The sequence below is a fragment of the Canis lupus genome, chromosome 26 (assembly GCF_011100685.1).
Source record: "Canis lupus familiaris isolate Mischka breed German Shepherd chromosome 26, alternate assembly UU_Cfam_GSD_1.0, whole genome shotgun sequence".
Taxonomy (NCBI): Eukaryota; Metazoa; Chordata; class Mammalia; order Carnivora; family Canidae; genus Canis; species Canis lupus.
In genome coordinates, this window is record NC_049247.1 from 10,879,665 (window position 1) to 10,903,842 (window position 24,178).

Sequence of the window (24,178 nt, forward strand, 5' to 3'; positions counted from 1 at the left end):
CTCGCCACCAGCTCACAGGTGACATGTCCAGCACAGAGCCTGTCCCCCCACAGGAAGGGGGAGCCTGCTGACCACAAGCTTGCCCCCAGAGGCAGGGGCAGGGCAGGGGCCATGGCAAAGGTCCTGAGCCCTGCCATCCCATGGCCCTTCTGCTCAGAGGGGCTTGGCACGCAGGGCTGCTGACCCAAGCTGTGGCTGCGAGGTATGGGCTCCAGCTGACAGAGCCCCTTCAAATCCCCCTGCAGCCTGAAGGGCTCAGGCCCAATCAAAGAGAACCAGGTCCTGGGATGATCCAATGCACCACTTGCCAACCTGTTTTGAGGACTATCCTACCTTGGCCTCTGCCCCGCTTCCCACCTCTTCGCTCTGGGCCTCGCTGGTGGGATGTTCCTTCCTCTTCTGAGTCACGATCATCAATTTTCTGTTTCTGTTTCCACTTCTGGTAGCTGGGAAGCTGCGTTAAGGAGGCTGCGTGCGTGACCATGATGCCCTAGATGCCAGTGGGCAGGGAGCAGATCCAGATCCTGCATCCCCTCCAGCAGATCCAGGTACCACCGCTACAGAGTGGGGCAGCAGAAGCTGCTGGGTGCTGCCCCCCACATCCCGAGTACGCAGTGCCCTGGCCCTGATCCCACTCCCAACTCTAGGAGATGCAGAGGTAGAAGCTGCTGGGCCCCACCCCTGGCCCCACCCCTGGCCCTGCCCCTTGGGATACAGGTCCCGTTTGTAGGAGCTGCTGATGTAGCGCCCACTCTCTGTCTTGATCTTTTTCTTGTCTTCCTGTCCTGACTGTCCCACAAACTGCTTCTTCTTCCGGTCCCTGCAGGAGAGGGAGTTGAGAGAGCTACTAGGGAAGGAGATGGCCTGGAGCAGCCCTCTTCCCCTCAGCGCTTTTCCTCCCCACCTCCCCAAGGGAAGCAGCCTGCCCATGTCTAGCATACAGCAAGTGCTCTGCCCCGTGTCACCTCTTCCTGGAAGCCCAGGGCTCAAAAGGTGGTGTGGGGGTTATTGGAAATTGGGGGGCCTGGGTCCAGATTAGGAGCCCAAGGGGGGTTCCCAATCCTACACTGCCACCTCCTGGGTCTATGACCCTGGGTTGAATACCATCACTTCTCTGGAACCAGAGTCCAAATGGGACAAATGCTTCATGAGCTCTGTCGAGAAAGACAAGCTAGCAAGAATGACAGATGGATTAAGATCCCTGTTGTGCACGATCAAGCCAAGGGGACAGGATGTGGTGAGGGGGATGGTGGGGTCACTGTCCTTGCTGTGTGTGATCACATGGGGCAGCACAGGAGGCATCACAACCCACGCTGTGCACAATCAAATGGGGGGTGATATTTCCTATTCTAGGGAAATAAATGGGAGTCGGGACAGATGGACCACATGTCTGTCGTGCGGGACCGACAACGTGGCAGACATGTGGGCATGGGGGTGCATGTTTGCTTGCTTGCTCACTCACCACTTGAGCTGCTGCCGGCCCCTGGTCAGGTTCTGGGCTTCGTCCCCCATCAGGTCCAGGACGGCGCCAGCCACCTGCTGCTCAAATGCGCCCCCATCCCCACTGATGCTCAGGCTGCAGAGGAAGGGTGGGGACATGTCATGGTTCAGTGGGGTGCCAATCAGGCCCTACCTGCCCCACCCCAGGACCAGCTGGCCACTCACCCCCGCTCGCTGTCAAAGTCCTTGGGCCGGTAGGGGACATAGAACTCCAGGTCCCGATGCCGGGCCTCCTCCCTCCGCCTCTTGGCTCCCCCTTCAGGTCCTGGCTGTTGCCGCTTCCGGCCCATGACCTCAGTGAAGACCTCCTGGCAAACGGAGGCCCAGTGTCACACCTGCGGCCCCTAGGGAAGCCACCCGGCCTCTCCACCCTGCTGTCCAGCTAGAGTTAAGGACCAGGGGCTCCCAGGACTTTAAAAGTTTGGTATTGCCATTTGGACACTCTGCTTCCTCATCCACACTATGGGATGACCTCAGCACCAGCAGAGCATGCTGGGTAAGGGAGGAGGAGGCTGTGGTGCCAAGTGGGGCAAGACCCATCCTGCAGCCCAGGCTGGTTCCTCGGGCTGTGTGACTAAGGCAAGGCCCTGCCCCTCTCTGGGCCTGGCCCTGCTCTATACAACACGGACTAGTCCAGGAGTTTTCACCTGTACTTTTTGGGTACTGAGACCTCTGTCCAAACCAAATATAAGAGGAACATGCTGGTAGATGAGTAGGCTTAGGACACTGCCCACCAGGCAGACCGGGTGCCCTTGTACCCCAGCCTGCCTTTTGGCCTGAAGGCCCCATGTCTGAGGCTGCCTGTGTCATGCCCTCACTGTTGCCATGTGTCCCTGCTCGGCTTCTGTCTGCCTGCCCCAGATCTCAGCCTGAGACTGTCATGGGGAGGATGACAGTGATACAGCTGCCACTGGGGACCCTCCGGTGCTGCCCTGGATCTGCCCTGTGGGCCCAGGACCAGTCCCATAGTCACCTGGCCACAGTGCCCTAATCCACAAGGTTATGGAAATGAGCTTCCCTGAGATTCACTTGATGGCAGAAGCCTAGCTTCTCAGCCAAGCTGAGCCGATAGGAAGCTGCCTAGTTTGTGCCTGACTCCTCAGTGTGGGGCCAGCACAGCACATCCTGTCGTGGACGCTCCGATGCATCTGATTTGTCACCCCAGACCTCAGTGGGGTGGCATGTCATACGCAGTAGCCACCCTAAAGATTCCGGATCGTGAAATGCATCTGGCACCAGGGTTCTGGGCGAGAGATTGTGGAGCAGTCCCATGACCCCACTCTGCTAAGATTGAGGCTGAGGCTCTGAGTCCTTCATTTCCACATCACAGGTAGAAGTGGAGTCACGGTATCCACCCCAAGGACTCCTCAAAGCCCTGAGGATAACTCCCCTTTGCCCTTACCCCCAGGCCCAGACTCTAGGGTCTCAAGGGTGGGGCCTGTACCTCTATACTCTTTCCTGCTGCCTCCTCCTCCTCATCCTCCTCGGGCTTCTCTTCCTGGGGTGCCGGGCAGCCTGGGGCTGGGCCAGCTGTGTCCTCCTGTCGCCCTCGTCGTCCCTGCTGGAAACTGGCGATGGCCTTGTGGTCCTTCTGCCGCTTGGCGCGCATCACCTGGCTGCTCAGGTCCCGACTGGAGGCGTTGATCTCAAAGATGGTCTGTGGAAGGAAGGCACGAGTCCTTCATCCACTGGGTTCCTTCTCTTCCCAGCCCTCACCAGCTTGGGGGGCAACATGTGGCATTCCTCCCCAAGTCCTTTCAATGCTATGAGGTAGGTATTCCCGTCACCTGCCTTTTACCATTAGAAAGGAGGCCCAGAGAGGGCAAGTGACCAACCCAAGGTCATACAGCTGAGACAAGCAAGAGTGGCATTTCAATCCTGGTTTACTTGGCTCTGAAACCATGACACTCTCTAGCTCCTTTTCCTTGATATTGGCTGTCTGGCAGCCTTGCCCAACTCCTGGGTAGGTCCTTCCAGCTTCTATGCATGCCCGGCATAGGCCTCAAATGGGGTGCCCAGCGGGAATCAAGAGGGGATGAAAGGTGACCGAGAGCCAGTTCCAGGCCTCTGGCAGGCCCAGCACACGTCACTCCCCTCTGTGAGCCTCAGTCCACGCCTCTGGAAATGTGAGGAAATGCCTACCACACAAGGTAGCAGGGATGGTTCCACAACAAGGGGCATCTCTAGAGATGCTCATGAGGCAGAGCCACAGACAGAGAACCTGCAAGCTCAGAAGAAAACCCCTGCTGGGGCCCCACTTAGGGTCTGGAGCTCAGCCAGAGTCCCAGCTCCATAGTGGCCATAGAGTGCCCTCCCCAGCCACCCATGTGCTCTCCCACCCCCTTCCTCACCGCCCGCGAGCGGTAGTTCTTGATGCTGTCCACCAGCTTCAGCCGCTGCAGCTCCTTCTCCTCAAAGCGTGAGCCTGGTGGGGGTGGGGAGGAGGTGTGAGGCCAGGGAGGGGGGCTCTGTGGTGCCCACCCGCTGCCCCCGGCCAGGACTCACTGAAGAGGGGGTGGAGGCCCAGCCCTGTGAGGTCCAGCTCCTTGGCCCTCTTGATGGACTCAGGCGAGGGTGCAGGCCGGGAGCGCACATACTGCTGCTGGGCATTGTCAGCCACCCGGCTCAGGCCCCCCAGCTCCAGCGATGACGTCAGGATGCTCTGTAGGCCACTCTCCTCATCGTCCACCACGCTCTGTGGCACGCGGCCCAGCACACCATCCACACCTGCCAGCACACAAGGAGCCCATCGGGAGGCCTCCCAGCCCTGCCCTCTGCCTGCAGCCATCCTTCCCATCCCTGGCAGTGGAATCGCAGAATAATCCCCGGTTATGGAGCAGCTCCTCCAGCCAGCCACCTGAACCAGCTCAGCCAGGCGCCCCCAGTTCCAGCCTGAGGGCCACTGCCTGTTTTCATAAATATAGTTTTCTTGGAACTCAGTCCTGTCTATCCACTTTCTTATTGTCTTTGGCTAACTTGGCACCAGAAGGGCAGGATCAAGGTGCTGCCGTGGGTCGTGTGACCTGCAGAGCTTAAGCTAGTCCCTCACTCACTTCCTGCTGACTCTCCCATGAGACCACTAAATCCCCCTACAAAAATCACACGTTGCAGAAGAGGAAACTGAGGCTCAACAGGTTTAGTCTTGCCCCACAGCACACTGCAGGGTGGTGTCACAATTCAGCCCCTATCCCAAGTTAAGAACTCGCCTGCCCACCTCTTCTGCATTAAGCTAGTGCTGGGCCATGCTGCCAACCCCGACTAGCTCTGAGGCAAATGCACGATGGCCTCCCCCTAACAAGTAACTACTCCGTGGCTGGCTTCTGTTGGGACACTGCTGCAGGAGCACCTTCCCTCTTTCTGCCCCTCCTATCCCCACTGCTTGGTCTCAACCCAGGAGGTCTGCCAAGGGCTCCAGAATCTGCATTTGGACAATGGGCCCAGCAGGCAGGGGCTCCTGACGCTTGGAAGCAGGGATGCAGCACACAGCGGGTGCTCAGTGAAGGTGCATGGGGCTGTAGGCCGCCTCCAGGCCCCAAGCACAGGGGGCACTGACACCTGGGCTCCTGAATCTGGGCTTCCACTTCGTGCTGAGTAACAAGCAACATGGGATGAGTGGCCTGGCCTCACCTATAAAGCAACCCTCCCTATGGTCTCCAATGGACACGAGACCATGTACCTTTAGGGGTTTGACATAGAGTAGGACCACAGGAGAAGGCTAACACGATCAGTGTTGCCCACCCCATGCAATCTCACCCCACAGAGAATAAGGGAAAGTTCTGTGAGTTTGACCTCAATGAATCTGTCTCTGCCCTCTTGGGCGATCCCAGAACCTTGGTCGAGTGCAGTCTCAAGCAGATGCCCACGGAGGCCAGGCAGATGAGATAAGTGGGGGTGGGAGCTGCAGTGGGCCTAGGGGCCCATCTATCAGGGGCAGAGGGCCTAGCACTGCCTGTACAGCAACCTCGGGAAAAGGCAAACTGGACAGTCAGACCCAGCAGTTTTCTAACAGCTGTCAGAAATCTGGATTTTTATGTGAAATTCTGAGTTTAAAATACAGGGCTCTGACCCTGTGGTCAAATCCAGCCCCACCTCCATCCGAAGCCATGAGCCCTTCTTCCCCACCTGCACCATGGACTCTGTGGGGAACCCACGGGGAACTCCTATCCCAGGGCCCCAGCCTCCACTCACCTAAGGAACCCTCATGGGGGCGGGCAGGAGTGAGGGCACGGCCGAGGAACAGGTGCAGGTCCAGCAGATAGGGGACCTCGTCTGGGGCCACCAAGGAGTAGGCTGTGCCGCTTCGGCCGGCCCGCGCCACGCGGCCTGTGGGAAGAAAAGATCGAGCTGAAGCAAAGACAAAGGATCCCACAACCCAGCATGAGTCCCACGGGCCCACCTGTAAGGGTGGTGATCCAGACCTCGGTGAGCTGCTGTCCTTGACTATAAAAAGAGAAAGGGTACCAACAGTCACCAGGAATCCCTGCTCAAGTGTGTGAGTCCACACAGTGCTCTGGGGAGTCAGCAGAAATCAAGATAAGGCTCTGTGCTCATTAGCAATATTAAAAGTCTTTGGCATCCCCACTTTGGGAGATTTTTCCCCAAGGAAATAACCAAGGATCCTGAGAGTCCTATTCAAGGAGGTCTACGGCAGCTCTGGCCTGGATCAGCCTCAAGTTGGAAACCACTTCAACACTTGACAGAGGCCTGGCTAAGTTAATTAGCTGGTGGCCACATGGTGGGAATGACACAGATGAGGGAGGGGGCCGGCAAACTGTGGCCAGTGACCAAAGCTGGCCCCCTACCTGTTTGTGTCAATAAAGTTTTACAGGTGCACAGCCATGCTCCTTCATTTACATATTTTCTATGGCTGCTTTCATGCTACAGCGGCAGAGATCAGGGACCGTATCCCCCAGAGCCCAAAGTATTTACCATCTGGCCTTTTACAGACACGGATTTGCCAACCCCTGCCACGGAGTGATGTTTAATGGTGAATGGAAAACACGCACAACATGCGCTGACATAAGAAAGAGGTGACAGGAAAGAACGTCCACTGTGATTCTAATTCTGTGTTAAGTGAATCCAAGTGTAATGTTACCTTTGGTTTGTTTCTGCATCTTGCAAAAACAAAGTGTCACCACATTTGCAAGATTCGTTTGGGGTGGTCTGACTCACAGTGCGGGTCACAGAGCACATGAGAAACTCCCTTTGCAGCGGGGGGGGGGGGGGTTCTGTGGACCCCTCAAGCAACGTACCAGCCAGCTCTTCCCAGAGCCTCGGAAACCAGGGCACAGCGAGCAGCGACCAACAGGGAGATGAGGCCCCCAGACCTGCAGCAGGAGCCCCAGATGGAGGCCTCAGACACGCCCCAACTGCAGATCGAAGCAATCCTCCTGGGGGCCCACCATGGGCAGCCAGAATTTCCTTATTCAACAAGGTTCAATCACGTGGAACCTGCCCACCAGATTCTTCTCTCACGGACCCACATGTAACTCACTCGTGTTTACCAAGGTAACACATACATTTAGGAGTTGAAAGAAGGCAAAGAAAGCAGAGTGGTGGTTGCCAGGGGCTGAGGGAGGGAGGACAGGGAGCTAGTAGTAATGGGAACAGAGTTTCAGTCTAGAAAGATGAGAAGGTTCTGGAGGTGGATGGTGGTGATGGTTGCACAACTATATGAACGTACTTAATGCCTCTGAACTTATACCTAAAAATGGTCAACATGATGATTGTGCATTAAATACACTTTACCGCCGTTTTTAAAAGGGCAGCAGTGACAAGAGACAAACTAAAATGACAGCTGTGTCACCAGGGAGGCAAGGAGGGATAGTGGTGTAGAGGGGGTCCCGACCCCAGCTGCCCCACTTTGCTACCTGTGTGACCCTTGGCCAGTTATGAACCTCCTTGGCCGCAGTTTCTTCACCTGTAAAAAGGGGGCTGGTGCCACTGGCACCCTCTACAGGGGATTGTCGTGAAGATGGAAAGAGCTAGGAAAGCACTTGCACCTGGGCCCAAGAGGAGCACTGGGGAAGCAGAGTTGCTGTCATGCCACCAATGACAAGCATGTGCCTTCCTGCCTTCTACGTGCTTTGCTTCATTTTCCAGTTTTCCTACTATGTGGGTGCCTTACTTTTATCACAGAAGTCACTGGGTACTTGGCCTGGGAGGGCAGAGAGGAAGGTGGGGCCCTGCGTGCTGACTCAACAAAGTCAGGCACTCCCGTCTGCCCTGGATGAACAGGACACACAGGGGCCCCTATGTTATTTGAATCTTGCAAAGACTTAAAGGAGAGGAGCTAAAAAGACAGAGTTTTGGGGAGAGGACTGTGAGGAAGGAGGATCGGGGGACAGGCCATTGGACCGTGACAGGACAGGGAGAAGAGAGCCCAGAACAGACAATCCAGAAAGTGGAGAACTGCCTGCTTGGAGCCGCAGGAATCATGGCTGGGCCACATCCCCCAGAGATGAGAACTTCCCCAGGCTTCAGTTTCTCCACCTATAGCACCAAGCGTGGTCCGGATCCAGCCACGGGCTCCTTACCCACACGGTGCAGGAAGAGCTTGCCCTTGGCAGGAAAGCTGTAGTTGATGACATTGTCCAGGAGCGGGATGTCCAGGCCACGGGCCGCCAGGTCTGTCACGATGAGGGCAGAGCACTTGTTGTGGGTGAACTTGGCGAGGTTGATCTTGCGGGCCGTCTGGTCCAGGGCACTGTAGATGTGGGTGCAGCTCACGCCCTGGGTCGTCAGCAGCTGCTCAGAGTGAGGACAAGAGGGAGGGAAAGGGGTAAGGAGGCTTGCAGGAGACAGGAGAGGACACCAAGCCATGGCGGGGATGCCACGATGCATTAGGAAGACCAAGGGCTCTGGAGTGGGGCACCTCTGGTCTGAATCCTAGCTCTGAGGGGTAGCTCTGGTACAAATGGGGCCGGTATCACCTCCCACCTCTCCGCACAGCCAAGAGCATCAACAGAGATGACACACGTGGAGGTCTCCTGTAGAGGGAAGGGCCAGCCCAGGACATAAACCTCATCCCCACTCTGCCGCGAGTGAGCTGTGTGACACTGACTAGTTATCTAACCTCTCTGTGCCTTCACTTTCCTCATCTGTAGAATGGGGAGACTAATAGTTCCTTCTTTATAGCTTTGTTATGAGGATTAATACACATACAAGGCTGAGCACACGGCCTGGAACATAAGAAGTACTGTGACAGTGTTAACTGCTCTTTACAAATTACTATTTTGGTTTTATTCATCAGTGACCCCAGCAGCTGCACAAAGAAAGCACCGTTAAATGCACGTCAACAAAGTGAAACCCAGTGAACTGCGTCCTCAGATAACAAGACCCCAGGTGTGGCTGACCCAGGGTAGGTGGCAACAACCGGCAAGGGGCCCTGGTAGCCTCTGGGGCACATGGACTGTCCCGTGCTGAGGATCACAGGTACATACATACGAGAAAAAAACTCCCATCAAGCTGCTCCTGTAAGCTTAGGATACTTTACACAGCTTCCAGCTTGTAGGGCACACCTCCATTTTAAAATGTGAGATACATGGGACACTGAAAATCTACCGAAAATGACAGGATTGGGAGCAGGGGATGTACTTCAAAATCACCCGGATGTAGGGAAGTAGCAGAGCAATCAAGACGGGCCATGAGTTGACAACTAAGTACCTGGGAGTTCATTATGTTATCTGCTGATGATAGTTATGAGTTTGGAATTCTTTTCTTTTTTTTTTTTTTTTTAAGATTTTATTATTTACTTAAGACAGAGAGCGAGAGCGGGCACACGAGACAACCAGTGAGACAGCATGAGCAGGGGAGGGGCAGAGGAAATGGGAGAAACAGACTCTGTGCTGAGCAGGGAGCCCGATGTGGGGCTCAATCCCAGGACCCTGAGATCATGACGTGAGCCAATGGCAGATGCTCAATCGACTGAGCCATTCAGGCACCCCTGGAATTCTTTAGGATCAAAAATTAAAGAATAAAACAGGAGGAGCCCTGGCCAGGCCTGTGTCCAGCTCTGGTGCTGCCCTCTGGTGGCCGCACACAGAACTGCAGCTCCAAGCTCACGGAGGAAGATGTGCAGGTCCTGAGACCCTGAGGCGGGTGGCCCGGTGGTGCTTCCCCAACAGGGCCCTCAGAGCCCCCCTCACCTCGCTGAGGTACTCGGCGTGGTGCTTCGTGGCCACAAATACCACCGTCTGGTCTTGGGGCCGCACCACGGTGCGCAGCAGGTGGAGCAGCACAGCAGCCTTGGTGTCCTCACGCACAAGGAAGAAGGAGGTCTGTCGGGAGAGGGGCACAGTGTGCTCACAGGGTGGGCTCATGGGTGTGGGGCTGCAGGCTCGGGGGGGGGGGGGGGGCACGAGCAGAGTCTCACCTTGAGCTGCTCATTGAGTTTGGCATCCACATCGAGCCGGATGAGTACAGGCTCCGTGAGGCCTATGGTTGACACATGGAAGGTATGGGGGTGAGCCTCGGGAGGACAAGCACCCTCAACCCAGGCCCCTAACCGGGGCGGGCCCCAGCCGCAGCCAAGCTCACTCACCCGCCCGGGCAAACTCCACAAGCAGTTTGGGCAGTGTGGCAGAGAACAGGACCATCTGGTGGCCCCCGGGGAGGCGGCCGATGATCTCCTGCAGCTGCTCCGCAAACCCCATCTCAAAGAGCCTGGGGAACAAGGGCGGGGTCAGGAGAGGGCCGTCCATTCCAGCAGCCTTGCCCCCAGCGCACTCTGCCATGTGCACTGGTGTCTGCCCCGTGTGACTCTTTAACTCACTTTCCAATCACTTTGTCTCTGTGTGCCCGCCTCACCCCCAGCAGGGATGACCTAAAAACCTTGAGTCTGTCCTCCGTTATGTTGCTCAGTGTCATGCTGAAGCCAATCCTAGTGGCCCTCCCTCTGGGCCGGGCACGATTGGAGTGCCTTACAGGCACTGACCCTCCCAGCATCCACCAGTCTGGGCTATTGGATCCCCTGTCCGTGGACAAGGCTGCCAAGGCCCACGGACCCTCAGATGTGCCCAAGTTCAGAGCCGGGATACAATCCACCCGTCTGGCTCCAGTCTACGGTCCGGCTTTGTGCTATTTATTTCTTTGTGATCACATGTTTGCTATTCTACTGTTTTCTTCCACATCCCTAAAAGTAAATACAAAATAAAAACTGTGTGTCCAGGGAGCTGTGTCAGCTCCGGTGCTGCTTAGGGTCTGTAGCCCATGTGGCGGGAAACACTGCTTTGAGCATGGCCACACCAGTCTCTCCAGGCAAAGTCCTTCCTCCCGGCCCTGGGGCCGGCCCTGGTATGGGGCACCCGGCCCTGACAGAGGCATCCGGGAGGAGGCACGGGCTCACCTGTCTGCCTCATCGAATACCACGTACTCCACACTCTGCAGCTTCAGGTTCATCTCCACAGCCACGTGCACCAGACGCCCTGGAGTGGCAATGATTCTGGAAGAGGGTGTGCAGGCCAGGTCACCCAGGGCCAGGGCCACCCACACAGCCCGCCTCGCACTCCCCAACAGCTGGCCACTGGAAAAGAGACCCCGGACCACCATCCTCAACCCAAACTCACATGTCAGGATTTTCATGCAGGGCTGCAAACTGGTCTTCCATCCTAGCAGAGGGGAAGAGGAGGTGTCACCTTGACACACAGGCTGCTTTAGTCCCTCTCCCTCTCCCTCTCCCTAACAAGGGGGCCAGGTGAGGCCTATACCCCCTCCCCAGGCTCAGACTTGGGTGCTCTTGCTGAGGTACTGGGTGAAGGCGTTGCCCTGATAAGACATACAAGTTCAAACATACGAAAGGACTGATACCACAGAGTTCCCCAAAGAGATGGGCTCTCCCTTTCTGGACTGCAGCAAACCTGTCTCTGCTTCCAGCACTACCTACCAACTAACTCTGGAACTGTCAGATCCCCCAAGATTCCAGGTTTCCTGGATCTCTGTCCTTGTTCTCTCTCTCTCTCTCTCTGTTTTTTGAAAGATTGCAAGATTTTATTTATTTATTCATGAGAGACACAGGCAGGAGAAGCAGGCTCCCTGCGGGGAGCCCGATGCGGGATTCAATCCCAGGACCCTGAGATCATGACCTGCTGCCAAAGGCAGATGCTATCCACTCAGCCACCCAGGCATCCTTCTGTCCTCGTTCTTAAACCTCTAGGCACATAGCCCTAACTCTGTACCTCCTCTGCAACACTCTCGGGACACCTGTAGGAGCCAGAATTTTGAGGCTGGCCCTGCCCAGGAAAGCATTTCAGACAATCACAAGCTCCAGAGATAATCAAGTACAATGTGGGCAAAAGAACATTTAAAAGTCAAACACTCGGGGGATCCCTGGGTGGCTCAGTGGTTTGGCACCTGCCTTTGGCCCAGGGCATGATCCTGGAGTCCCGGGATCAAGTCCCACATCGGACTCCCTGCATGGAGCCTGCTTCTCCCTCTGCCTGTGTCTCTGCCTCTCTCTTTCTGTGTCTCTCATGAATAAATAAATAAAATCTTTAAAAAAGATAAAATAAATTAAAAAAAATAAAAGTCAAACACTCTTCTCAGAATCCAAAGTGATCGGTGACAGTGACATTCAGAGAGCAGAGTAAGGAGCGGGGGCAGCCCCCATGGCTCAGCAGTTTAGTGCCACCTTCAGCCCAGGGCCTGATCTTGGAGACCGGGGATCGAATCCCACATTGGGCTCCCTGTGGGGAGCCTGCTTCTCCCTCTGCCTGTGTCTCTGCCTCTCTCTCTCTCTCTCTCTCTGGTCTCTCATGAATAAATAAATAAAATCTTAAAAAAAAAAAAGAGAGTAAGGAGGGGCTGCTGGGTGAAGGAGAATCTGTGGGATGAGGTAGGAGACTAGGTTCCAATCTTAGCTCTACCACCTAATCACTGTGTGGCTTTGAGCCCATCACGTCCTCAGTTTGCCCATCTGCAGAACAGGTGTGGTGATTGCCACGCCAAGATCTTTCCCAAGATCCAGGAAATCCTAGATTTTTCAAATCTGAACTATCTTAATATCATATCAATGATATGATATATATGAATATATATGAATATCATATATTCCTTGGTTTCTGAGCAATAGCTCACGATTAGGCATATATATTAAAGTAGGTATAAATGGGCAGCCCATTGAGTTGACCCTGGGTAGTACCAGCAACCCCAGGAGTACCAGAACCCTGGCTGCAGAGTTGGGTGGGAGATGCCTCCGGTATTTTACTGCCTGTTTCCCCTTTTGTTCAGGGTGCACAGAGAAGCTGCCATTGCTCTGAAGCCTCCCAGACTCAGTCGATCTAACACCCTGGAGACTCAGCCTATGCCTGCACGGCGGGGCTGGTGGCATGAGGAAGGGGTACTCTTACTTGTCTCCTCCCAGGATCAGGGCAGTCCTGAGGCCTGTGAACTTGCCGAGCTGTGGGGGGCAGAGAGAGAGAGAGAGATAGATGGAGATGACTCACCCCAGCAGGCCTCCCTGACTGGCCCCAGCTCAGCCCATCAGTCCCGGCCCCAACATACCTCCTTGGTGAACTTCATGGTCTGCAGGGCCAGCTCTCGGGTGGGCGAGAGGATGAGGGCACGGGCCCCAGTCTGGGCGCTGTGGGTCTTGAGGCGCTCGAACATTGGGATGAGGAAGCAGGCCGTCTTGCCACTGCCAGTCCGGGCCATGGCCACCACGTCCTTGCCATCCAGGATCACGGGAATGGTCTGAAGAAAAGTGGGCAGGGAGAAGCAGGGTCAGCTTCTGCCCCCTGCACCACATGACCCAGAGCACTGAGCCTGCAGGGTGTAGGCAGGGGCCTGTTGCCCAGTCCTCCTGAGCCTATTCCTGCCAAGGTTTATCTGTATGCTTCCAGCAACAAGCAGCTCACTATCCCCCAACTCTTTCCACTGATGGACACATCCTTCTTTAGGTTAAGCCAGACTCTATCTCTCTGTCTTATCCTCCTCCTTGGGACCCCAGAGAATCACTGTCTACCTCTTGGCTGAGGACAATACTCATGACCCAGGGGTGATAATGGGGTGCCTACGAGCTGCCTGGGCAGGGGATCAGTAGTGGGTAGCCTGGGGGAGGCTGAAATGGCAAAGAGGCCAACTTTCTCCACTTGTGAAATGAGCTGACTGTGAGGCTTTAGCCAGAGTTAGAGGGAAGATAGATATGACAGTCCAGACAGGGAGAGTGTGTCATGAGGCTGGACAAGAGGGCCAAGTCAGTCATCTCCTCTTCCCAAACCCCATTAGCCCTTCCTGTCGCGTACCTTTCTCTGGATGGGTGTTGGCACCTTGTAGCCTTTCTTCATGATGCCCTTGAACACTGGGTAGCTCAAGCCTGGAAGAGACACGGGGATGGCCAGGGGAAGGGCAGCCCCAGAGGCACACCACACAAAGCTGACCAGGACAGATGACTGCGTCATCAACCTCGATGGCAAGAAGAAAAGGGGTTGGTGGGAAGGTATATCATGCAGACTTGAACACACTCTTAGTGCCATGAGACCACTTGGGGTGTCTCATGCACGGTCTCGGGTGCTGCCGAGGAACCCCCTGCTGCAGGCATGGGAAAGTCATGTGAGAAGTATTTAGCGATACTGAGTGGGGATGTCTGGATTCTTGTCAGAATCATCCAGGATGGGCAGCCCGGGTGGCTCAGCAGTTTAGCACTGCCTTCAGCCCAGAGCCTGCTCCTGGATTCCCGGGATCGAGTCCCACGTCAGGCTCCCTGCATGGAGACTGCTTCTCCCTCTCTGTGTGTCTCTGCCTCTCTCTCTATGTGTCTCTCATGAATAAATAAATAAAATCTTAAAAAACAAAAAACAAAACAAAACAAAAAAAACGAATCATCCACGATGCTGGGGACAAGCAGGTGGGCCATGGAGGAAACAAGACAGTTGACACTGGCGGTGAGTACAGGGAGACTCACTGTTTTTGGATTTTTCTATACATTTGAAATTTTTCACAACTTAAAGAAAAAGGTGGGCAATGGCCAGGGCCTGTGATGGGTGTGGGTGCTGACCAATGAGGCATGTGGCCCCAGGTGGGGGAGCAGGTGACCTTTGGAACCTGATCGTGACCTAGCTTTGTGGAAGTGGGAGGACTATGGGAGGCCCGGGGACAAGAAAGCACCGTGGTTGCAGCTGCTTCTTGGTCAATCCTTCATCTTTATGATTCAGAAAGGCAAAAAAAAAGTAGCCGCATATAGATATTTTTATTGGCTTTTTCTCCAATTATTGATAAAAGTTTGGCACAACTTTGATACATTAATTTGCTGTCCAAATTCCTTTCATGAGTCAACTATTCATTTTCCTCACCCAATTTTCTATGAGGGTATCTTTTTCTTACTGATTTGTAAAAGTTCTTTGCATATTAGAGATGTTAATCCTGTATCTGTTCCAAAGGTTGTGAGCGCATTCGTGATACAGCATTTACTTGAACTTAGTTTACTTATTTTTTGGCAACCTTTGAAAAAGAGTCAAATTAGACAATGTTCAGAGCATGCTTAAAAAGGGCTTCTTCGGGGGATCCCTGGGTGGCTCAGCAGTTTACCGCCGACTTCGGCCCAGGGCCTGATCCTGGATTCCCGGGATCGAGTCCCACATCAGGCTCCCTGCATGGAGCCTGCTTCTCCCTCTGCCTGTGTCTCTGCCTCTCTCTCTGTATCTCTCTGTGTCTCTCATGAAGAAATAAATAAAATCTTTAAAAAAAAAGGGGGGGGGGCTTCTTCTTTTTAAAATTATAAAAATATTCACCTTGAAATTTGAATCTTTGCACCAGACATTACTGATTTGCAAAGAGCAAGAAAGAGAGTTCTGCGTTATTTCCAGCTAGCCAGGTGTCCCGATACCACCCAGAACTCCACCTTTCCTCCATCTCCTCTGAACTGCACTCTGTCATGCAGCAAACCCTGAATGTCCTTGCCTGTTCTGTCGCCAGCACTGCCCCATGTCGGCTTTGACTGCCCTCTCACGGGGCCGGTCCCTAGGCCACCCAACTCCAATGGCTGTGCTGGGCCCAGGGCAGACATCGGTACTGGAGCACACAGGGCACGATGAGCCCCTGCTGCTGCCCCCTCAACGTGCCCAGACGCCTGGCTCACCCACCCATGGATTGGAAGCCTCCGGACTTCTTCTTCTTCTTGTTCTGGGCTCGCACCATCTCCCGTGTGTCCGGCTCCACATCGGAGGTGCATTCTAAGGTGGGGAAGGCGGGCAGGGGTCTGCCAGGCCCCAGCTGGGCGGGAGGAAAAGATGCAGCGTCAGGCCAGGCACAGTCAGACCACTGGGGGCAGGGAGAGGGCCTATCTTGCAGCGGGCATCCCTCCATTCAGGCCGATGACACCCCTGCCGGATGGCGGGCCTTGTCTGCCAAAGGGGCCCCCCATGACAGGGCCAGGGTAGAACGGAGGGTCAGACAGAGGGCCGTGCAGTTAAGACTGTCCAGGTTTCAATCCCCGCTCCGTCACCTGCCTGTTGTGAGAGACCTCAGGCTCCATCACCAGCTTGTTGTGTGTTGTGAGAGACCTCAGGCAAGAGACTTAATCTCTCTGAGTCTGGATTTCCACCGCTGGGAAACAGGGATGATAGACAAGAGCGTGTGTCTCACAGGGCACATGAAGATGAAAGGGGTAAGTGTAAAACCTAGAACAGCACCCAGCACGTAAGTGGTGGTGTATCATCACTGTCATCCCGGTCTGTCGTCCAAAGCCCTCAAAATGAAAATCTCTAGAGGGCCAATCAAAGCATGTACTCTGTGTGTGGTACTCGAGTTCTCCAGGTTGCCCTGTCCCCCTCTGCCAAGCCTCGTTCTGACCCATCACCCCTCCCAACTCTACTGTCTCTCATGCTGGCCTCCTTCCTGTCTAGCCAGGACCCGCCTGTCCTGGCACAGCTATATCCAACCCAGACAACCCCTCTGGGGGGCCTTCTCAGACCACAGAACTGTCCCCCTTCTTCTCAAAAATAACACTTATGGAACACTGATTCATAATACCTGCTAAAACTTCCACGGCACTCACTCTTAAGCCAGGTGCTGCTCTGAGCATTCATATAAATCAGCCCACTTTTAATCATCATGGCAACTCTGTAAAGTAGTTACTATTAGTTTGTCCATTTTACAGAGAAGGAAACTGAGGAACACAGCGATGAAGTGACCTCCCCACCCTCATACAGACAGCAGGGGTTTGAACCCTGGTTTCAGAGTCTATGTTCTTTCACCTGTGACCCTCTGTGGTCCCCTTCAACTATCTGGGTCAGAGCTGCAGCATGTCTACTACGGTCTGTGAGCTAAGAGTGGATTTTATACATCTAAAAAATGGTAAAAAAAAAAAAAAAAAGAAAAAAGAAAAAAAAAATCAAACAAAGAAGACAGTGAGTGACCTTATATGGCCCCACAAACCCTAAAATATTTAACATTTGGTCCTTAACAGGAAGAGTTTGCCAACCTCTCTTCTAGACACATGAACACAAAATGCCTGGAACCCACTGGCGCCTCAGCAACATTTACTGAACGAGTAGAATGCACAAACACTGTAATTTAATCCTTTCGTGAGTCTCTGAGGCACTTAAAATCATGTGTCTTGTACACATGTGTAAATTCTGCCTTCTACAGGTGTGGCCCAGAGAGGTTAAGCAACTTCTCCAAAGTCCCACAGCCAGTAGATTTGGGCCACATTTGAATGCACAACTGCACCAGGGCAAAGGTCTCCGTCTGAACCATATCTGTGGGCTCTTCTTTGGCACCTACTACCTCTGCCCTCCTGTGCTGTGGCGATTTCTCCACTTTTATGGAGCACCTACTATGTGCCAAGCACTGGCTCCACTGGGTGGGTAAACATGGTACGATTCCATCTGGTCCTTGACCAGGAGGAATGTGGTTCCCTCTTTTCATCTAAACACCTACCCTTAAGACAAAGTGGGGGGGAGACACCTGGGTGGCTCAGTGATTGAGCATCTGCCTTCGGCTCAGGGCGGGGTCCTGGGATCGAGTCCCACATCGGGCTCCCCGCAGGGAGCCTGCTTCTCCCTCTGCCTGCGTCTCTGCCTCTCTGTGTCTCTCTGAATAAATAAAATCTTAAAAAAATAATAATAAACACCACTCTTTCATCCACATACCCAAACCCCACTCTGTGCCAGGCACTGCTGGGCACAGGGCTGCGGGAAATAATGGGCTTTAGCTATTTGCCCGTTGGTGCTCACGCCCCCCACCCCCACCCCGTGTGGAAGTAGCACAGGCCCTGGAACCAGAGGTCGGCATCCTGGCTCTCTCGCTCACAAGCTGCGAAGTCCTGGTCTAGGTGCTAACCCTAGGGTCCTCCTCTGGGACACAGGGATGGTGGCACTTAGCTCCCAGGACTTAGGGTCCTCCTCTGGGACACAGGGATGGTGGCACTTAGCTCCCAGGACTTAGGGTCCTCCTCTGGGACACAGGGATGGTGGCACTTAGCTCCCAGGACTTAGGGTCCTCCTCTGGGACACAGGGATGGTGGCACTTAGCTCCCAGAGCGGTATGAGGATTAAAACGAGGCTAGTTCTCAGCATGAAGCCCGGCACATGGTTAAGCGGTCAGCAAACGCGAGCTTAGTTCGCCACCAGGGACCCAGGGGATTCGAGGCGTGGCCGTCTCGAGCCGCTGCGCCCGGCCTCCGCTTAGTTGCACCCGGCAAGAATCCCCCAAACTCCTGAAGTCAGGGCTTCGGCACCCGCACTTTTCATTGGACCAAAGGGCGCTGGGCCCGCCCCCTCGGCAAGAGCCAGCCAATGAGGGGCCGCGACCCAGGGCCGGCCCGGAAGGCCCGCAGGCCCGGCGGCTGGAACGCAGGGGCTCCAGGATCGGAGCCGGGCGGGGCGGGGCGGGCGCGGAGACACGTGCTGGGGCTGGCGGCCCTGCCGGGGCCCTGCCGGGGTCCTGCCGGGGTCCTGCCGGGGCCCTGCCGCGGCCCTGCCGGGGTCCCCACCCTCAGCCCCTGGGCGATGCGCGGGGCCGGGCGCCCGCTCCCACCTTCTGGGCCCGGGTGTCATCGTCCGCTTGGATCTCAAACTCGCCGTCCTCCGAGTCGCTGCTGCGGGGCTGGGAGGCCGCGCCTCGGCGCCTCCGCAGCCCCTTCTTCTTCCTCCACTGGGCCATGGGAGCGCGGGACCGAGGTCCGGCCGCCACGCGCCCGCCGGCCGCCATGCGGGCCCCGGGGCGGGGAGCGGGGAGCGGCGAGCGCGAGCTGGGAGCTGCGAGGGGGAGGGGGGCGGGGCGAGGGGCGGGGGCGGGGCCTGCGGGACGAACCAACGGCGCGGCCGGGCGGGGGGGCGCCGCGTCTCTGCGGCCCGCCTGCGCCGCCTCGAGGCTTCCGGGAGCTCCAGGGGCGCCCCCCCCCGGTGCTCATGGTTCCGGCCGCCCCGCCCCTCGCTGGTTGTCGCTGGGGCCTGGCTGCCGCCGCGGGTCGGTCCGTGCGGCTCCCCGGGGCTGGGGCTGCGGGGCCCGGGCTGCAGATCCTCTGGGACCTTGGAGGCCCCTGCAGAGGAGGGGGCGCTGGGACTGCAGCCCACATCCTGGAGCCGAGATTCTCAGGTAAGGGAAAGAACTCACGATGCAGGGGCCTCGGACCTCAACCGGGGTCTTGACTTGGGGAGCAGGGAACATGGGGTAGTTGGAGGGGTGTCTGTGATCCACCAGGAGCGGAATGGTTACGTGCATAAGCTCTGCACCCCTCTGTCAGGTTCACATTTCTCTTCTACTGTTTTAGCCTTATTTAGGTGCGACTTACAGGTGTGACTTCAGCGTCTGAAGCCTCAGTCTGGTCATCTGTAGATTAGACATAACCGAAGCTACTTCGCAGAGCTGTTAAGAGGATTAAATGAAATAATGCTTGTAAAGCTTTTTGCGCAAGGTAGGCACGAGATAATGCTGGTTATTGTATTAACTCCATAAATGTATATACGGGATAGAAGGACCTGCCCTGTCTCCCCCATCCCACCAGGCTAAGTTTTTTCCTTGGTGCCAAAATAGACACAGGCCTCATCTCTTCTTCTCCCCCTAGCGTTCTGCATGGAGCACTGTATACTAGGAATGCACATTTATTCATTAAATATTTGCTGGTAGCACCCCTCTCCTTATCGTTGTGACAGCTGAGAGACAGATGAACCCATTTCTGCAATGTCCCCTGGGGTTGGCAGCTCCCCTTTTGTCCTTGGGTTGGGAACTTAAGAGATGGGCCACCTTCCTCTGCTGGCACTGCCAGTGACGGTGGTGTCACCCTGTCCCCCTTTCACAGGGAGCCCTGGAGGCAAGACCCCGCAGGCAAAACATGCCTGCTCTTACCCAGAACCATGTGCAGCATGAAGACCCCCGTGGAGCTGGCAGTCAGTGGGATGCAGACCCTCCGCCTTCAGCACCATTGCCAGGGCAGCTACCGGGTCAAGGCCAGGCCGTCATATGTGGATGAGACATTGTTTGGCAGCCCTGCGGGTACCCGGCCCACACCACCAGACTTCGACCCACCCTGGGTGGAGAAGGCCAACAGAACCAGTGGAGTGGGCACAGGGGCATCACAGGCCTCAGGGGCCAATGGCAGCTGTGAGACCACCTCCTCCAGGGGCAACACCCCGACCCTCACACTAAGGAAGAAGAACAAATACAGGTAACAGGATGGGAAGATACACCCCTGTACTCCTGAGGCCACCTGGGTTCCTATTAGAGCCCTGCTGTTTACATGCTGTGTGACCTTGGACTCTCAGCACCTTGACTTCTCTGCAGTTTCCTTATGTGGAAAATGGGACCTAGTGGGACTACTGAGCGTAAATGAAGTGAGTGTGTACAGGGCTTGGCACAGTAATCTGACACCTAGGAAGTTCTCAGTAAGTGATAGTGAGGATGATTGAATACCCATTTCCCAAATGCCACAAGACCAGACAAGTGAGGTCCAGAGGGGTCTAGTGATTTGTCCAAGATCACAGAGAAATTTGCATAAGAATATTAAGGTGCTTGATCCACGAAATGACATAGATGCAGTGGGTGGGTCGCAGTTTCAGTAAGTCATTTCAAAAATGGTTTTTGTGGCCTTTTCATGAACAAGCTAGGCTAATAGTTATGATTGTAAATTAATCAGATTATTTGGATAATTTCAGGTTGATACCAGCCTGGAGGGAGGTGTGTAGTGGGGGGCCACGGGGCTCTATCTTGTTTATTGTTATCAGTGATTTGAACAAAAACACAAAAGACTGGAATATTCATTTACAGCTATCATAACAAAATACAGTAGCTGGGGAGCTTAAATGACAGAAATCCATTATCTCATAGTTCTGGAGCCTAAAAGTCCAAGTTTAAGGTCCTGGCAGGCTGAAGCCTCTCTTTGGCTTACAGACAGCCACCTTCTTGCCTGTTCTCACATGGCCTTTTCTCTGTGAGCATGTATATTCCTGGTGTCTCCCCTCTTCTTATAAGGACTCGATTCTTCTTGGTATAGAGCCTACCTTTATGACCTCCTTTAAGCCTAATTATCTCTCTAAAATTCAGGGTGAATTTTGGGAGGACATAGTTCAATCCATAACAACTAGCCAATCATATTTAGGGTCCATTCTGAGCCAGGAGGAACATAGGTTGGTGGAGAGAAGTGAAAATGGGAATGCTGCCTATCTTAGGAGATAAAATTCAATGAGGTAAAAGCAAGACTCCAGTATTAGGTCAGGTTGAGCACCATGCATCTGACATAGAGCCAGGTTAACATTAGCACCGCTGACAACTATAGTGTAGCTGAAAAGGCTGATGTAAGTGTGGGGTGTACTAACAGAGGTATGGTGTCCAGGACAAGGGACGTCAACTCCATGTTCTCCTGGAGGGTAGAATTTCATGCAGGATGCTGACAAGTAGAGGGTGTCAAATGAGAAGATGCGTAAGAGAGAGAGATGCTCTTAAGTAAAGCCTTTGGCTCCAGGCAGACATAGGCAACAAGCAGATACGGTTTGAGCAATTAAATCAAATGGCAAAAAGTTGACTTTTCAAAGACTTGCAGTCTTAACACAGAAACACTTTCAGTCATGACTACAAGGCATGGAGCTGATGCCTCCTAGGTGTGCCGTGAATATTTGTGAGATTAATAGACAAAAAATAATTGGTGAGTGAATCTAATTAAAGGTGAGAAGCCTAGAAGTCCCTTATATCTGATATACTGATCCCAGAGCTTGGGCCCTTGAGCCAGGCTGGATTTGAATCTTGTCTTTACCCTCTTTCTTGCTGTGGGGCCTTCCCCTCCCTATGCCTCCTTTTCTCATTTGTAAAATGGAATTATCATATCTCCCTTCTGTGGATGTTTGTGAAAAGTAATGAGATGATGCACGGTGACATGCTGAGTTCTGGGCCTGCATATGAAGAGCCCTCAGTAAATATTCAAAAATGTAAAAAGCTTCTCTGGTGATGAGGCCAGGTCAGCTTTATAATAGGAGTTCAAACTGAGCACCCTCTCTGTGCCAGGCACTGTGCTGTGTTACTTCAAATACAGTGAGACCGGCCACAGGACTGCAGAGGGTTCAGCTGACAAGACCACTAGGGAGAAGGAGAATTGGGGGGTGGGGTATGAAAAAAGTAAAGACTGTAAAGATTAAGGTTATATTAACCCAGACTCTTAGATGCAAGTGGCAGAAAACTTAACCCAAACTGGCTTCAGCAAAAAAAGGATGTTTGGGTCTCTTTTATGAGGGGCTCAAACTATTGTTGGATCCCATCTCCCTCTTAAGGCAGCTTGCCCCCCCCACCCCACTCCACCCTAGCCAGCCACCAGCTGCTTTGCCCTTATATCCTGCTGGATTATCAAGACCAGATGGCAGACAAACCTCTTTCCTGGTAGTTTCAACAAAGGTCTTAAGGCAGGTGCTCCTTGGACAGGATGGGTCATATGGTCATTCTCAAGCCAATCAGTGTGGCCAGGAAGATGGAATATGCAAATTGGCCGGGCCTGGGGCATCTGTTGGGAAAATGGGGAGGTCAGGATGCAGGGGATTGGATTCTTGGCAGGGGAAACCAACAGAGATAGGAGTAGTGGCATACTGGAGGGCTGTGGCCTCACTGTGGGTGCCTGGCAGGGGGTGGGGGCTTCAGGTTTTTAGGGTTTGTTCATTCCACCAGCTCACTGCCTTTCTCCTCCCTTTGCCAGATTGATCAGCCACGTTCCTTCTTACTGTGATGAGTCACTGTTTGGCTCCCGACCGGAGGGCACTAGCTGGGAGGGCCCGTGGATGGCAAAGGGTGATGCTGCTAAACTCCATGCCCTCTTCTGGACACCTCCAGCCACCCCCAGGGGCAGCCACTCATCCCGCTCCCGGGAGACCCCGCTGCGAGCCATTCACCCAGCTGGTCCCTTGAAGGCAGAGCCCAAGGTGGCAGCAGACTCCCGGAAGCTGTCTATGGCTGGGTTGGACTCTCCGCACCCTCTGAGGCGGGAACGTTCCCATTCCCTCACACACCTGAATGCCCCCAGCGCTGGTCGCCAACCCGCCAGCGCCCTCCACACCAATGGGCCTCGGGATTCCCGGCCTTCCCCCTCAGGGGTGACCTTCCAGAGCCCCCGAGTGACTCCTAGGGCCCGCTCCATTCGTGATTCAGTGCCAGCTGCCCCCCAACGGGGTGGGGCCACCCAGAAACCAAAGCCCCCTTGGAAATGAGTTCCTTGGTCCTCCCCTCCTCGAGCTTGCTCATGGGGTCACAGTGCGGAGCACGGTTTCAGAGGAGGGCACTGGTTGAGGGTGCCCCTAGAGAGACCAGAGTCTCCTAGGTAACCATGAAGCATTGGAAAAGCGTTCCTGGGGGCAGACATAGCGGGAGGAGGCAGTGCCTTCCTTAAGCACCGGTTGCTCCCTACCTTATACCCAATGACGGATTCGGCGGCTGCCCCTTGAGATGCCTGTACCAGTCTTGCTCTAGCCACAGGCCGTGCCAACCCAGGGGTGCCCACCAGTCCCCCATCACTCCTGCGACCTTGTCTTGTCACCTGTGTGAATAAATGGTGTGCTTGCCAACCTAGGAGGGTCCCTTCTTCCTTCATGCCAAGCTTCCTGCTCAGGAGGAGTCTCCAGCTGAGTCTGGAGTTTTCCCAGGCACAGTGTATGGCCTGTGGGGAACAGAGGATCTGGGTGACTCATGGGTGGACATTTTTAAAAATTTTAATAATCTTGTATTTATTTCCACATATTAAAAATATATCAGTAGCTCATCAAAGCCATGACTTTGACTAATTTTATTTTCCTTAGGGCAAGGGCCAATATAGGCCTGGGTTGAATTAAATAGCAAAGTTAAAATATATATATATATATATATAATAAGGCAATGGCAGAAATCATGAGTTTGGGAGTTGACAACTGAGGTTTAGCAACATGGGCCTCATACATTTTTCACATTTTCCAGAAAGACGGAGTAACGAGAACTTGGCTAAGTGGCGAAGCCCAGGAAGACCAGAAAGTTAACATGTATTTGGAGAGCACTCAGGACTGAGGTACAAGCAGTCCAGGAGCACCTTGCTCTCCGGCTCTGCTCCTTGTCACCTGCACCTCCTGGGTCAGGTCATGAGAAACAGCAAGCCTTTGCTTGGGTGGAGTTGCACCCCAAATCCCAGGATCCTGCCAGATTTGGGTGGAGGCCAGGCTTTGGCCTCTTTGTGTCCCCATCACACTGCCCCCCTGCCCTGATGCACTTTCAGGAAGCACTGGGATTAAGAGCCCAGTTGGTA

At 54.4% G+C, this 24,178-nt stretch overlaps 3 protein-coding genes across 7 annotated transcripts in view; 2 read left to right on the top strand and 1 right to left on the bottom strand.

Moving 5' to 3' along the window:
* The window catches only part of CFAP73 (cilia and flagella associated protein 73), a 13,812-nt gene extending 9,373 nt beyond the window's left edge, over positions 1-4,439 (top strand). For 2 of the 3 annotated variants that reach the window (XR_005379179.1, XM_038575165.1), the window contains one exon: positions 447-4,439. Coding sequence is in view for 1 of the 3 variants with exons in the window: in XM_038575165.1 (XP_038431093.1) it covers positions 447-463 (17 nt within the window). In the remaining 2 variants the exon portion in view is untranslated. The remainder of the gene's footprint in view (positions 1-446) is intronic. The other variant, XR_005379178.1, reaches the window with a different exon arrangement.
* Positions 1-18,680, bottom strand: part of DDX54 (DEAD-box helicase 54) — a 21,962-nt gene extending 3,282 nt beyond the window's left edge. Inside the window, exons 1-19 of one of the 2 annotated variants that reach the window (XM_038575162.1) lie at positions 18,472-18,680; positions 15,576-15,705; positions 13,740-13,810; positions 13,000-13,188; positions 12,846-12,895; positions 11,067-11,108; positions 10,847-10,942; positions 10,043-10,164; positions 9,875-9,936; positions 9,648-9,779; positions 8,037-8,247; positions 5,689-5,823; positions 4,006-4,227; positions 3,852-3,925; positions 2,945-3,157; positions 1,666-1,808; positions 1,463-1,576; positions 716-820; positions 334-446 (exon numbers count right to left, since the gene is read on the bottom strand). In XM_038575162.1, coding sequence (XP_038431090.1) covers positions 334-446; positions 716-820; positions 1,463-1,576; positions 1,666-1,808; positions 2,945-3,157; positions 3,852-3,925; positions 4,006-4,227; positions 5,689-5,823; positions 8,037-8,247; positions 9,648-9,779; positions 9,875-9,936; positions 10,043-10,164; positions 10,847-10,942; positions 11,067-11,108; positions 12,846-12,895; positions 13,000-13,188; positions 13,740-13,810; positions 15,576-15,705; positions 18,472-18,645 — 2,398 coding nt within the window. In that variant the 5' untranslated portion in view covers positions 18,646-18,680. Of the gene's footprint in view, positions 1-333; positions 447-715; positions 821-1,462; positions 1,577-1,665; positions 1,809-2,944; positions 3,158-3,851; positions 3,926-4,005; positions 4,228-5,688; positions 5,824-8,036; positions 8,248-9,647; positions 9,780-9,874; positions 9,937-10,042; positions 10,165-10,846; positions 10,943-11,066; positions 11,109-12,845; positions 12,896-12,999; positions 13,189-13,739; positions 13,811-15,575; positions 15,706-15,941; positions 16,256-18,471 lie in introns of those variants that run through there. The other variant, XM_038575163.1, reaches the window with a different exon arrangement.
* On the top strand, positions 18,396-23,670 carry RITA1 (RBPJ interacting and tubulin associated 1). Of its 2 annotated transcripts, none has more exons than XM_038575167.1 (4): positions 18,396-18,614; positions 19,231-19,351; positions 19,736-20,101; positions 22,610-23,670. In XM_038575167.1, exons 3-4 carry the CDS (start codon positions 19,791-19,793, stop codon positions 23,115-23,117), a joined length of 819 nt encoding a protein of 272 aa, XP_038431095.1. In that variant the 5' UTR covers positions 18,396-18,614; positions 19,231-19,351; positions 19,736-19,790; the 3' UTR covers positions 23,118-23,670. The 2 variants fall into 2 exon arrangements, with proteins under 2 accessions (XP_038431095.1, XP_038431094.1); XM_038575166.1 differs by lacking the exon at positions 18,396-18,614 and adding an exon at positions 18,855-19,032 and having other exon boundaries at positions 19,208-19,351.
* Positions 23,671-24,178: the final 508 nt, after the last annotated feature.

Excerpts from the sequence above, each read along its gene's own strand:
- RITA1 (XM_038575167.1), top strand. The coding sequence starts at position 19,791 with ATGTGCAGCATGAAGACCCCCGTGGAGCTGGCAGTCAGTGGGATGCAG. Across the intron at positions 20,102-22,609 it reads AGGAAGAAGAACAAATACAG|ATTGATCAGCCACGTTCCTT; the intron begins GTAACAGGATGG and ends TCCCTTTGCCAG.